At 45.0% G+C, this 14,458-nt stretch overlaps 1 protein-coding gene across 2 annotated transcripts in view; it reads right to left on the bottom strand.

The window, feature by feature from the left end:
- THSD7B (thrombospondin type 1 domain containing 7B) overlaps positions 1-14,458 on the bottom strand; it is a 925,167-nt gene that overhangs the window by 282,574 nt on the left and 628,135 nt on the right. For both annotated transcript variants that reach the window (XM_082260936.1, XM_082260935.1), the window contains exon 15: positions 12,180-12,443. In XM_082260936.1, the coding sequence (XP_082117062.1) occupies positions 12,180-12,443 (264 nt within the window). The remainder of the gene's footprint in view (positions 1-12,179; positions 12,444-14,458) is intronic.

Below are 14,458 nucleotides of genomic sequence, written 5' to 3'. Positions count from 1 at the left end.
AATATTGATTGTTGGTGAATGGATGGTATCTCACTGAATATTGATTGTTGGTGAATGGATGGTATTTCACTGAATCTTGATTGTTGGTGAAGGGATGCTATATCACTAAATCTTGATTGCTGGTGAAGGGATTGTATGTAATTGAATCTCGAAAGTTGGTGAAGGGATGGTATCTCACTGGATCTTGATTGTTAGTAAAGGGATGGTATATAATTGAATCCTAATAGCTGGTGAAGGGATGGTATATCATTGAATCTGATTGCTGGTGAAGGGATGGTATCTCACTAAATATCGTTTGCTGGTGAAGGGATTGTATCTCACTGAACCTTAATTGCTGGTGAAGGGATGGTAGAGAATTTAATCTTGATTGTTGGTGAAGGGATGGTAGAGAATTTAATCCTGATTGTTGGTGAAGGGATGGTATGTTACTGAACCTCGACTGCTGGTGAAGGGATGCTATCTCACTAAATATCGTTTGTTGGTGAAGGGATGGTATCTCACTGAATTTTGATTGCTGGTGAAGGGATGGTATCTCACTGAATTTTGATTGCTGGTGAAGGGATGGTATCTCACTGAACCTTGATTGCTGGTGAATGGATGGTATGTCACTGAACCTCGACTGCTGGTGAAGACATGGTATTTCACTGAATCTTGACTGATCCATCCACGTCTCTATACTTTATTTTGTTGTGAAATCACTTTGAAAAACACCCTCCTAGAATTTCTAGCCACATCTTGAGTAAGGGCAGATGATTCATGTAGCATTTACTTCCAGGAGTCAATCTGCCCTTAGCTCAGGCATGCAGACAGGAGGGTGTGCTTAGCTGTGAAAACCTCTCCTGAAGATTCCTGGAGTGTATGGTGTAATTTGCCTAGGCATGGAAGCCAACTCTGCATGCTCTACAGCTGTGTGTTGCAGCTGCAGGTCCCAGGAATATCTCTACGTAGGCCCTGCATGCTGTACAGCCGTGTGCGGTTGCTGTGGGCCCTGGAAATGTCATTACACAGCCTCTGCATACTATACAGTGTGCAGTGGTTGCTGAACCCAGAGACATCATTATGATGGTTCTGCATGCCGTACGGCTGTGTGCGCTTACTGTGGGTTCCGGGTATGTCATTACGAAGCCGTTGAGCGCTGTATGGCTAGTGTGCAGGCTGCGGGATCTAGGAATGGCATTATGTAGGCATTGCATGCTGTAAGGCTAGTGCGCTTACTGTGGGTTCCGGGTATGTCATTACGAAGCCGTTGAGCGCTGTATGGCTAGTGTGCAGGCTGCGGGATCTAGGAATGGCATTATGTAGGCATTGCATGCTGTACGGCTAGTGCGCTTACTGTGGGTTCCGGGAATGTCATTACGGAGGCTCTGCACGCTGTTGGGCCATATGCTTGGAGCCTTAGAGTGAAACAAAAAGCCAGATAATTGTCTTGCTTTCGTTGCTGACCCCTACAATTGTTACCGGCGCTCGGTGACCCCCCGTGGACTCAGGACACCTGCAGAATATGATAACGCAATGACTGGTGCTCTTTACATAACAGCAAGCGGCTCTAAAAATCGCATTGTGCGTTCTATTCACTCCTCCCTGACCCTTCAAACACAAACACGCTTTATCGCATGGTAACAGTGCATCAGCCCCACTGTACTCACCCGGTACAATTATCTCCATCCTCCGCTGTATAATGGATGCATCTCGTGTAAGCTGAGCGGCTGAATCACCTTATCTCCCGCATTACAGAAGCACAGCTACTGGATAAATTAAACAGGATTATCTACAATGGCGAGTTAACCTGAGCGATAGGATCTGCTCAGGCCCAGTGGTGACAAAATAAAACCGTTTATACGAGAGCTATAAATGGTTCTGGTGGTCGTGTTTACAGAAAATAGAAAGGGCACGGGAGGCAATGGGATTCTTTTTTCATTGCTTTAAAATGTCAGAAAATAACATTTTCAGTGTGGTGAAGATGACACATATTGTTTTACTGCATTTGTTTTTTTTTATTCAAGTATATCTTAACCCAAGAACAAAAAAAATGAAATATATTGCAGCTTACCAATCTTTGGATGCCTTGGCTGCATTAGTTTTCTTTTTTCAGGCCAAGTAAATTTTTTTATACATATACATACCTGTTTGATCCTGCCAGAAATCAAGTTTACTTGCAATTTTCTAAACTGAAATCTTAAACAATGTTATCAGCTTTCCATGTTCATTTTATGGTCTACAAAATAGTGATCTACCGATATAATTTTTTTATTGCCGATACCGATATTTTGATCATCGCATGATATCTGCCGATATTTTCAGACATTTTTTTCTACAGGTACTCTTGTGGAGGGATCTGGGGGTCCCCCAAACCCCTCCTCTGCACCTGAAAGCATTCAAAACGCCATTTTGTCAATTTTGAATTTGGCGCCGAGTACATGACATCACTTCCAGGTTTTTAAATGGAAACCCGATCAGAGCTGAATGCGGCTTTGATCGGGTCTTCGGCAGCCATGCAGGCTGGTTGGCCGGGTCTCCCGGGCCAGCTGCGGAGGGTGGCAGGAGGGGGGAGAAGTCCCCTCCCGCTCCTTGTAATGACAGCCAAGCGGACACCTAACTGACATTTTTGACACTTTTTCATGTTGGAATACTGCCCTGTGGCCCAGTCTCTGAAGGGAGCGGATCATGCTCTGCTTCAGCATGTCATAGTACATGTTGGCATTCAGGGCCGATCCCAGGGTCACAGACACCTGGGTGCAGAAATATTTCTGGCGCCCCACGTGGGCGTGGTCATCTTACTAACTCCTCCCCTTTACAAATGTTTCTATGGCAACGACTTAAACACAGAGATGCTCCCCTAAGGAGTCTTCCTTACCCCGGGACCCTGCCACGATCTCTTAACAATAAACAAATTACAGTGAGAGAAGTAGAGTACTCTAATAGGACCTGGAGGGGGTCTCTCTAATGGACACAGAGAGGGCCTCTGTTAGAGAGTCTGTTAGACAGAGCCCCCAGACACACTATAGGAGATGGTCAGAGACTGCAGACTTGATACAAGAGATGGTCAGAGACTGCGGATATGATACAAGAGATCAATGTATCGATGCATCCTCACCAGTGCCCATCAAATGCAAGCTTATCAGTGCCCATAAAATGCTGCCTTATTAGTTGTGCCCACCAAATGCAGACTCAACAGTGCCCACCAAATGCAGACTCAGCAGTGCCCACCAAATGCAGACTCAACAGTGCCCACCAAATGCAGCTTACCAGAGCCCTCCCAAATGCAGCTTACCAGAGCCCCCCAATCGCAGCCTTCTCAGTGCCCACCAAATGCAGCCTACCAGTGCCCACCAAATGCAGCCTTATCCCTGCACCATGCATGCCCCCCAATACTGCACCTTCACTACCTCCACCTAACCTAACCACTCTATTACCTCATCCCTGCACCATGCATGGTCCCTCTCCCCAATACTGCACATTCACTACCCCCACATATCTTTCTAACCCCTCTCTTACCTCATCCCTGCACCATGCATGCCCCCCAATACTGCACCTTCACTACCTCCACCTAACCTCCTAACCCCTCTTTTACCTCATCCCTGCACCATGCATGCCCCTCCCCCTCAACACTACTGCACCCGCACTCCTCCCCCAGTCCCCCCACTACTCTGGTAAGGTAATAGTAGGTAGTAATAGGAGTTCTTGTAGCCGGTGAAGCTATGTAGGAGATGGAGTCCCTCACTGACTACCAGTGCTTCCTGTTCTATAAAGGCGGTGTGTGCCACCGGTCACCTGAGAAGACGGACTGTCTGCTCTACCGGTTCCGGAGCCCCTCGCCTTCCCGGGGAGAGTTTGCTGTCTCCTAGCAACATCCCGACCCCTTCCAGTCCCAAACTTTATCCCGCTCCGCCCACAGCTGTCACCCCGCCCCTTCTCATCAAAGGCGCCGTCCGAGTACAGTGGAGGTAACGAGGGGCAGATGGTGGGTAACAAAGGGGGGGAGATTGGAGGTTACTGGCTGCGGTCCTCAGATCTGTATAGCGGGGAGATCTCCCTATAACCATGTGTGTCAACTACAAGCAGGTGGAGGAGGGAGGGGAGGACTCTGCCACTTGAGCTTCAGCGCCCCTCCTCTGCCTCAGCTTGTGGCGCCTGGGCACGGTGCACCCCGTGCACCCGCCCAGGATCGGGCCTGTTGGCATTCATGGTTCCCTCAATGAACTGTAGCTCCCCAGTGCAGGCAGCACTTATACAGCCCCAGACCATGACACTCTCACCACCATGCTTGACTGTAGGCAAGACACACTTGTCTTTGTACTCCTCATCTGGTTGCCGCCACACACGCTTGACACCATCTGAACCAAATAAGTTTATCTTGGTCTAATCAGACCACAGGGCATGGTTCCAGTAATCCATGTCCTTAGTCTGCTTGTCTTCAGCAAACTGATTGCAGGCTTTCTTGTGCATCATCGTTAGAAGAGGCTTCCTTCTGGGAGGACAGCCATGCAGACCAATTTGATGCAGTGTGTGGCCTATGGTCTGAGCACTGACAGGCTGACCCCCACCACTTCAACCTCTGCAGCAATGCTGGCAGCACTCATACGTCTATTTTCCAAAGACAACCTCTGAATATGGCCCTGAGCATGTGCACTCAACTTCTTTGGTCGACCATGGCAGGGCCTGTTCTGAGTGGAACCTGTCCTGTTAAACCCCTGTATGGTCTTGGCCACCATGCTGCAGCTCAGTTTCAGGGTCTTGGCAATCTTCTTATGGGCAAACCTTGGTACCCCAGATGTTTTGGAACTACATTTCCCATGATGCTCATAAACACTGCAGTGTAGTTGAGCTTCATGGGAAATGTAGTTCCAAAACATCTGGGGTGCCAAGGTTTGCCATCACTGGTCCAGGCCATCTTTATGTAGAGCAACAAATCTTTTTTTCAGATCCTCAGAGATTTCTTTGCCATGGGGTGCCATGTTGAACTTCCAGTGACCAGTATGAGAGAGTGAGAGCGAGAACACCAAATTGAACACACCTGCTCCCAATTCACACCTGAGATCTTGTAACACTAATGAGTCACATGACACATGAAAAATGGCTAATTGGGCCCTATTAGGACATTTTCACTTAGGGGTGTACTCACTTTTGTTGCCAGCGGTTTAAACCTTAATGGCTGTGTGTTTAGTTATTTTGAGGGAACAGCAAATTTACACTGTAGGGCCCCTTTCACACACATGGTAGTCCGTTGGCAGACTCCGTTTTTCTCAGCGGGGGGATCGATCCGCGAGCAGGCGGGTGGCAGCTGTGTCTCCGCGCTGTGGGCGGAGACAGAGCTGTCAGGTCCCCATTCTTCTCTATGGGGGAATCGGATGGGAACGGACCGTCTATCCATTCTCATCCGATCGAAAATAGGGTTTCCATCCGTCCGGATTTGACAGATCGGATCGGATGTCAGTGGACATGTCTCCGCTGACATCCGATGCCCCATAGACATGCATTGGGCATCCGTTCAGATCCGCCTGAAAAACGGACAGGCGGATCTGAACGGTCTGCTTGTGTAAAAGGGGCCTTAAACAAGCTGTACACTCACTACTTTACATTGTGTCATTTCTTCAGTAACGTCACATGAAAAGATAGAATAAATTGTTTACAAAAATGTGAGGGGTGTACTCACTTTTGTGAGATACTGTGTATGTGTGTGTATATGTATATATATATATATATATATATATCATTTTTTTTTTTCTTCTGTTTATTACAATTTAATAAAAAAGGGAAGAGGGTGCCTGTTTATGTAATCAAGTAAGCTCTACCCGTGTGGAAATAGTCCAGCGCAGGGAACGAGGCCCCCTAAGAATTAGCCCACTAGAGCTGCACTTATCCCTTTTGCTGATCATATTCACATATGAAAAGACTATTACAGGCTATAACAATAATTTTACTCTCACACTATAACTTATCAGCTGTTATATCTGAGATAAGCCTGACAGCCCTTGGCTCAATATGTACAACTCAATCCACAGGAGAGGCAACAAATACGGGCAATTACAGGACAGACCAGAAGAGCTTCCACCACAAGTGTCTGAAGACCATTATCACCGGGAGGGATTTTACACTGTGCTAGACAATCTCTCCAACCAATTCCCGGACAATGGGAAGATCACTTTATTGCCTTATGTGCCGAGAGTAAGAGTTCCTCATGTCAGCTCAGTCTGGAGATACGGAGATACGGCCTTCTTACAGATGTCTCATCTTATTACATTCTTGACGTACAACCTGACAATTGCAAATCCCAGCACGGATAGGTGATTATATACTCTTTTCTTTTTCAGGTGCATTTTTCGTGCTGGATTTTATCTTCATGATAGGGTTGCTTTAAAGAGGCACTGTCACCAATTGAAAAAATTGCAGGTAAAAGTATAGAAAAAACCAAGCTTTTCCTTTCCATTAGAGCTCATTCACACCAGAACGCGGTGTGGGAAAGCCGCCCATTTCCTGCATCATGTTCAAAGTGCACTGGGTGTACAATCTGCTGCAGGTGTCAGGGCCGTCTTTAACACAGGGCAAAAGGGGAAGCTGCCCCGGGCCCATTCATTTTTGAGACCGAACTGCTTGCAAATAGTTGATAAGTGAATTCAGGGGGGCCCAAGAAAATCTTTGCCCAGGGTCCAATCAATAATAAAGATGGCCCTGGCAGGTGTCAATATCAGTGCTGGGACAAGGTCATCTAGAGCCCAGGGCCAACTTACAAAAATGTGACCCCCCCCCAAGATGTATGAGCTTTATGTGTCAGCAAAAAAAATCCCCCCCCCCCTCAAAAATTTAGCACTAATCTGCATGCTACCACCTAAGCAGTACAAATCCGCCCCCTGCTGAAATCTCCCCTTCCAGCACAAATCTTTGCCCCCTATTCCCCGAATTCCTCCAACACAAATGCCCCTCCCCAAAAAAAGGTCACCCCTCCAAGCACTAATCCTCTACCCCTCAAATTTCTCCTTTGAGTACACATCTTCCCCTACCCCCCACTCCAAATACCCCTACCTGGCACAAATCCAGCTCCTAAATTTCCCCTCCTAGCACTAATTCCCCCTCCCAAACAAAAAGTTCCCCTCCAAGCAAAATTCTCCTCCCCCCTTCACTATATCACTTCTTCTAGCACAAGCCCCCTTAGATTCCCCCTCCCAACAAAAATCCCCCTAAATCACTACTCCTAGCAATTCTTACCCCCCCAATCGCCCCTCCCAACATAAATGCCCCCCCCACCTCACATGAAACCACAGTGCCCAGGGCAGCTTCTACTACTCCTGCCCACCCCTTGTCCAGGCCCTTGTCAATATATTCCCAACGACATCCCAAATGCAGATTGCAAACACAGTGAACAAGCTGAGGATAGCAGCTGATTGGTTTCCATGTACAACTGCTCCAGTTTTGATAAATTCCACCAATTCTGCTAAGCTGTACCAATGTAAGAATGCGAAAACGACCTCTATATATGGCAACACTGGAGCTTTGAATATGCTATTTATTTATATATTGAATGGATGACAGTAGCGGTTTGAATTCATTCCTGTGACCTCATGTATGACATCTTGGATTTTCCCATATGTGCAATCTGACTCCCTGTAATAGGACTCAATCAAGTCTGGTGAGTGCATAGTGCGTCTGCATGCGGTTGGAGAGGAAACTTTCCTATACTCACTGAGGACACTATTCACGTGTGGGATTATATATGGACTTTTTATGTATTTTCTATAATTTAAATGAAGATGTATTTATTTATTTGTTTATTCACAATTGTTTATTCACTATAGTGATATGTATTTTATGATGCAAGAGCGTGGTTCATTTGTTTCTTTTCACAGTATAGGTGTTTTTTACACTTTACAACATGCAGCTCTTTATTGTAGTTTATTTGTTTTTTAGCTTATTGATTTGCGCAGATTTAGAACTGATTAAGTTCCTATTGTAGCACTGCCCCCTTGAGGACTGCTGAATTCTTCACCTTCGGATCCCCCTGGGTTACCATTAGCAACTGCAGCATGCACAATTTAATCCTTTACTCCTTGGCTCAGTCAATGAACAGTCTAGGGGATGTAGTTGTTTTTTATTTTTTTTTTTTTTTTATTTTATTTAATTAGGGATGGGAGAAGGTAAGAGTGGGATACTCCAAATTAAACTATTCACAATGGATGGGGACTCTCACGGATGATGCAGCCAGGCTGCAGATTCACCTTGCCACTAGATGAATTTGGGTTAAGTCTCTGTATAGATGACTTGTTTGGGTAGATTATCTTCAGGATACACTCCAAGTATCCCCTTTCACTCAACAGACTGACACCCATCCTCTGACCGGGGTGGCCCCCCTCAGGTCAGACCCCTAGACACGATCGCCTGTACTCACGATACTGTTTTTCGAGGGTCTCCAGTGTCTCTACACCTCCAGTCAGCTCTCCTGGACCTCTGGGTTCAGTTCCTTTCCTGTATATTGGAATTCCTATTGATTCTTTTTTTTACACTACTAACAGTGCTAATTAGCAACTTATAGTGAGACTGTGATAGTGCGGCGGAACAATCAGATGCTAACTGACGCTGCTGGGAAAATGACTAACTGCCACTGACATCGCCAGTGACACTAATAAAGTGATCAGTGCAAATAATATACACTGTTACTGTACTAATGACACTGTCTGGGAAGGGGTTAACATCTAGAGTGATGTGTGCCTAACAATGGAAAATGTGTGTAATGTGTGCTGCATTTACTAATACATTTCTTTGTTTTTTATCCCCACTTTGCTTTGCAGGGATAAGAAACAGAGATATCGTTCCCTCTGTGAAGAGCCCTGTGTTGATTGTCAACACAGGGCTCTGGGCTGTGATTGGGCACAGCCGGTCAGCAGGTCCTGGCCATGAATCACTGGCTGGGACTTGCTGACAGATCACTGAAGCAGGCAGTGATGTACCAGTATGATGCTTTGCCTGCACAGTCTGCCCACCCACAGTACATTGCGGGCGGCCTGAAAGTAAATATACATGTATAGATGCACCTCGCTGAAATAAATAAATAATCTTAAATATTCTAATATAGGAACAAAAGTAAATAAATGCACACTTGACCACTCATAGCCTGAGGGTCAACATACTCTGCCACTATCTGGGATTTTTCTTAGTTGACTATATGGTGGAATAGGGCAGAATCTTCCAATTGTGCTTGTCCCGGATTTAAAGGGGGACTCCGCACTCAAAAATAGGATAGCAGTACAGGTCTCTACAGTACTGATATCCTATTTGTTGTTGCTTACCAGCTACTGTTCTTTTTTTACAAAATATATTTTAGAAGTGGATCCTGAAGAAGCCCTTATCTTGGGCAAAACGCATCGATCCAGACCCAGATCCAGATGGTCACGGTCTCATCCTGATGGATGTGCAGTGTGTTAAGATCTATTCCCTCCATCCATGGTTCATTGGGATACAGGAATGTTCCTCTCCTTACTTCCCTGATCCTGTAAGAGTCTATGGTCCGGATTGGACACTGGATTGTTTTTTGCTATTTTTTTATCTGTTTCCAGTACACATCCCCACTGATATATGGGGTTACTTAATATCTAACCCTTGGATGTGAGGTTCACCTGAGAATATAGAAATCTTTCTTTCTACAAGCCTACAACCAGCCCCTTCATTGTAAGGGTTCCTGGGACCTCTGGATAGATGATCTTACTCATCGACCCATAAGATGATTTGGCGCTTAAAGTGTTTGCGGCCTGTTCTCATAGAAGGGATATGATACTACTGTATATACTTACTTTGAAGTACATTTGTTGGATTCTGATGAAGCGCCTACAGCGAAACGCGTTGATCCAGCAGTGAATCTTTACACACGCCTCCATCTTTGGAGACATGTACTGGAATATGTATAATGACTGTGATTATCCCTATTTTTTAAACTGATTTGTTATATTTTCTATGTCTAAATAAATTTTGATATTTGTATATATTTTTTTCTGCATCTAGTGTTTGTTTGGCACAATTAAATCCCCCTTTGTCCAGATATGCTTGTTTTTTTCCCCCCACTATTCCCAGTTCCTTTCCCTATTGCCTCCCTTGCATATCTGGACTTGCTATTTTTCCCATATTTTGATTGGGGACGGTGCCGTGCCATTTAACCAGCCAACTTCTCTCCACACAATCTCCATTTGCATCTAGTATTATTGCAAGATTTCCTGCCCAGAACTGCATCTACCGGACTTCTGTGCGGGCATATTCCTCGTGACTGCGCAGTTGTAAGGACGGGAGACGGCAGCTGCACTTAAACCCGGAAATGAAGCCAGGGTGGCTTAAGCTGCCCACATTCTTTATGGCCGCAGCCGAAATTGAGGATGAGAAAAGATAACTAATTGGATTGTAAGTAATTAGAATGTGCACATGGGCATCACTTTCCATTGTGGTTCTGGTGAATTACCCAGGGCTTTTTTTCAGCTGGAACTTGGTGGAACTCAGTTCCACCACCTCTGGCTCAGGCCCTCTGCTCCCGTCTCACCCATATCACTTGTAAACACAGAAGTCCAGCTTCTGTGCTTACCATTAACAGCTTGTCTCCCAATGGCTCCCACAGATCTGATCTCCTGAGAGGCTTCCACTGAGTGCAGGATGGGGACAAGGGAGATGCAGGTTCCTGGGGTGGTGCCCAGGGTGCAGTGCAGATCCCAACACCCCCAATGGATGATTTCCCTGCAAGTGAGAGAGGCAGAGCCACCTACAGTGTGTAAGGAGGGACTGGGCCCAGAGCCAGCTGAGTTCTTCAACCTAATACAGCAACACAAGTAAGACATGTGGAAGATGGTGGAGCTTTTAAGAAGGGAAGGAGAAGGTGGGCAGTGGACGAGGGGTTGCATGCTGAGGTCAGAGCTGGAGAGGGGTGAAATTGAGATGTGGATAGGGGATGCAGAGGTAAGCAGCTGTGAAAGAAGGGCCACAGCGCCTCTGTCACTTGTTTGCACTTGGGACCTTCCCCCAATATTTTTCTATCAAGAGCTGCGAACTGAAGCTTGTGTTTTCCATTTTTAAGAGACTCCATGACAGTTGATATTGCTCCACAACTTTTTTACTGCTATTTCAAGAGTTGACAGTTGCTTATCCCTCGCAACCTTTTTGCAGCAAGTTCATATGCTTGAACAATTTCTTCCAGCAGTCCCTTGGGAGTGTTTGAAAATGAACTCTGCACATAGCGCACCCCTACACTCTGCAGTCTGTAACACCCCCCCTCCCCCCGAAATCTGTACGTAATGCACTCCTTGTATTTAATGCCCCTTTCACTGTTAAGTGGGGTACACACTAGTAGAAAATCTGCCGAAAATTCCTGTCCGAGGTAAAATCGTACGATTTTCGGCTAATGTGTACACAACCGATGCCGACATTTCTAACGAAAAAAAAAAACCGGGGTAATAAACACCAAAATTTTTATCGTCCATCCCCAGCACAACCAATTTCCGTTTAATGCGTATGCAGTACGTCCGTGAAAAATCGGATACGAAAGACCGCGCATGATCTGAAGTTGCTGATGACCCAGAAGTCTAGGAACAAATGTCCCAAAAAAAAAAACGGACGAGAAATTTTGTGAACATTTATGCACTGTCAACTAAAGACGGTTATGAATGCTGAGAAAGAGAGAGAAAAATCGGAGGATATTTCGTCCGATTTCCATCAAGTATGTACGGGCCTTTAGTGAAGTTTGACCACACCCACTATGTGATGCAGTATGGAGGGTGTGTGTGTGTGTGTGGGGGGGGGGGGGGTTTGGGGGCAGTGGTTGAGTTCCTGCACCTATTTTCTGAGACCCGATTAGAATGATCTCAATGATTTTTTTGCATAATGTTGACTAGGAGACTGGAGCTCCACTTTATCAGGTTCACCAACCCAATGTTCTTCTACACAAGAGGGGCTTTCACATGTAAATAACATGCCCTTATATTCTCCAGGAGTGACCTGGCGACTGGGTCTCTTTAAATACAGGGTTATAATGTGAATACTGCTTTTACAGAACATATTTTGTTCCTGGTGTACGACACAGAACCTATCCAGAGCGATTCTTAATTTCTACACTTATCCTCAAGAAATATTAGAAATCCACAAAACTATTCCCCGGCCTTAACAATTAAAATCACTCGGTGCTAAGCGTCTGTTCCATAAATAATTTATGCTCTTACCAGAACGACTGCAGAGACCGGGCTCTACAATCCTGCCAGTTAAGTCATAACAGGCGATTGCGCGCAGTCGAACGCCTTCACCGCAGCCTTTCATGTCTCTGCGAGCTCTCACTCCCAGCTGCATTTCATTTCTTCCATCCCGAATTATGCAGTCCGACCAATTTCCATACGGCTGAGATTTATATACTTCACAGGCACACGCCTCAGTCTCCGCTAACGGATAAAGCTCGCTGTTCTGACATCTGTCTCGCTTCTTGCTTCTCCCTGTAATGAGATGGGCATTGCTTTATTGAAATCAGGAGGAATGGGTACAAAGTAAAAATAAAAGACCTTATTTAAAGGGGTTTTCCACTTCCCCAATCTGTGAAAAACTCATTCCATGATGGTTGTTTTGGGTTGTGGCATGGTTTAGGTTTTCTCTTTAACCACTTTACGACCGCTCACAGTAATATTACTGCGGCAAAGTGGCTCGTTATCGTCTGGCGACGTAGTACTACGTCGTCAGACACTCCCCCATCTGGGCAGCGCTTGCGCGCCGCCGGAGGCTCGCTCCCGCTGTTTTCATTCACAGCGGGAGTGGGGCCAGGGGAGGAGCAGCGGCGATCGCCGCTGCTCTTACCCGATCGTCGGGGATCGAGTCTGGAGATCCGCCCGCTGTGTGTAAACACAGCGGGCGGATCTCCATAGTGACAGGGAGTGACAGATCGGACTGTTCAGCATAGCTGGACATCCGATCTGTCCATGACTCACTCAGTCACCTCCCCCCCCTACACGTTAGTAAGCACCAGGCATACATTAACCCCTCCCTCTCCAATAAAATTAACCCCTTCCCTGCCAGTGTCATTTTTACAGTAACAGTGCATATATATAGCACTGATTACTGCAGTAATGTCACTGGTACCCCCAAAAGTGTCAAAAATGTCAGTCAAGGGTCCGATCTGTCCGCCGCAATGTCGCAGTCCCGCAAAAAAAAATCGCAGATCGCCGCCATTACGCGTTAAAAAAAAACACCAAAAATGACAGAAATCTTTCCCTTTGTTAGTAAACGCAATAACTTTTCCGCAAACCAATCAAAATACGCTTATTGCGATTTTTTTTTACCAAACATAGGTAGCAGAAAACAAATTGGCCAAAATTTTTTAAAAAAATTGGTTTTTACATCTTTTTTGGGGGGAATTTCATATAAAAAAATGTTAAAAATATTGTTATTTTTTCAAAATAAACGCTCTTTTTTTGTTTATAACGCAAAAAGTAAAAATCGCACAGGTGATCAAATACCACCAAAAGAAAGCTCTGTTTGTGGGAAAAAAAGGGACGTAAATTTCGTTTGGGTACAGCGTCGCACGACCGCGCAATTGTCAGTTGAAGTTGCACAGCGCCGAATCGCAAAAAGTGGCCTGGACGGAAGACAGCAAAATCCTCCGGTGGTAAAGTGGTTAAAAGGAAATTTGCAGAAAATTGAGCACTCTTTTTTTTTTAGGTGAAGTCCTACTAACCTGGCATACTCAAAAAAAGCAATGGATTTCCAAGGATGAAGCTCTATAGTTACAAAAAAGGGCAAGACACCCTAAAATGTTTAACCATGCTCCTTGCTCCAGACATTTTTAGTAAAAATATTGAAATTAAATTAAATATATTTACAATTTTTTAAATATTTATATAAATTATTATTATGAATAATAATAAAAGAAAAGAAATACAGACAGAAATCGTTATGGTTTTTCCCCTAATATTAGTGGTCAGTGTAGAAGTGCCCTTTGCATTGGTGGCCATTGCAGGTAGAACAACAATTCGCTATTGCTCACTAATCAAGGAACCCCTAGCAATCTCAAGAGGAACCATGGCTGTGAAGGGGGTGTTTTCAAGACTTTGGCTAAACTACCTGTCATTTCCCATTCAAATCGAAGCAGCTTCCCATCAACTGGAGAAACTCATTTAAACAATATGTTACCCCAACATTTCTTATTCCTGATATGTTCCTGCTGTACCATGTACTTGCGTTAAAAAGTAGGGATCAGGAAGGTGTGGGGGCTGGGCCATTCGTAACACGTTCCATGTTACACCCTGAATACCTGAATATGGGTGTAACATGTTACGAAAGGTGAACTTATCCTTTAAGTATAGTTCTCTATTATTTAACTACCAAAAGTGTTATATTACTCTAAACTTTTCACCTAACCTTTAACTAAATGAATGTGTTAATTTGATAGCCAGTATATAAACATTTAAAAAATTGAAAATTGTTTTAAATACTTACCGTAATTTTTCTTTCCTGATGC

The sequence above is a fragment of the Pelophylax lessonae genome (genome assembly GCF_965119305.1).
Source record: "Pelophylax lessonae genome assembly, chromosome: 6".
Taxonomy (NCBI): domain Eukaryota; kingdom Metazoa; phylum Chordata; class Amphibia; order Anura; family Ranidae; genus Pelophylax; species Pelophylax lessonae.
The sequence above is the reverse complement of the archived record's forward strand: the minus strand, read 5'-3'. Positions and strand labels throughout refer to the sequence as shown.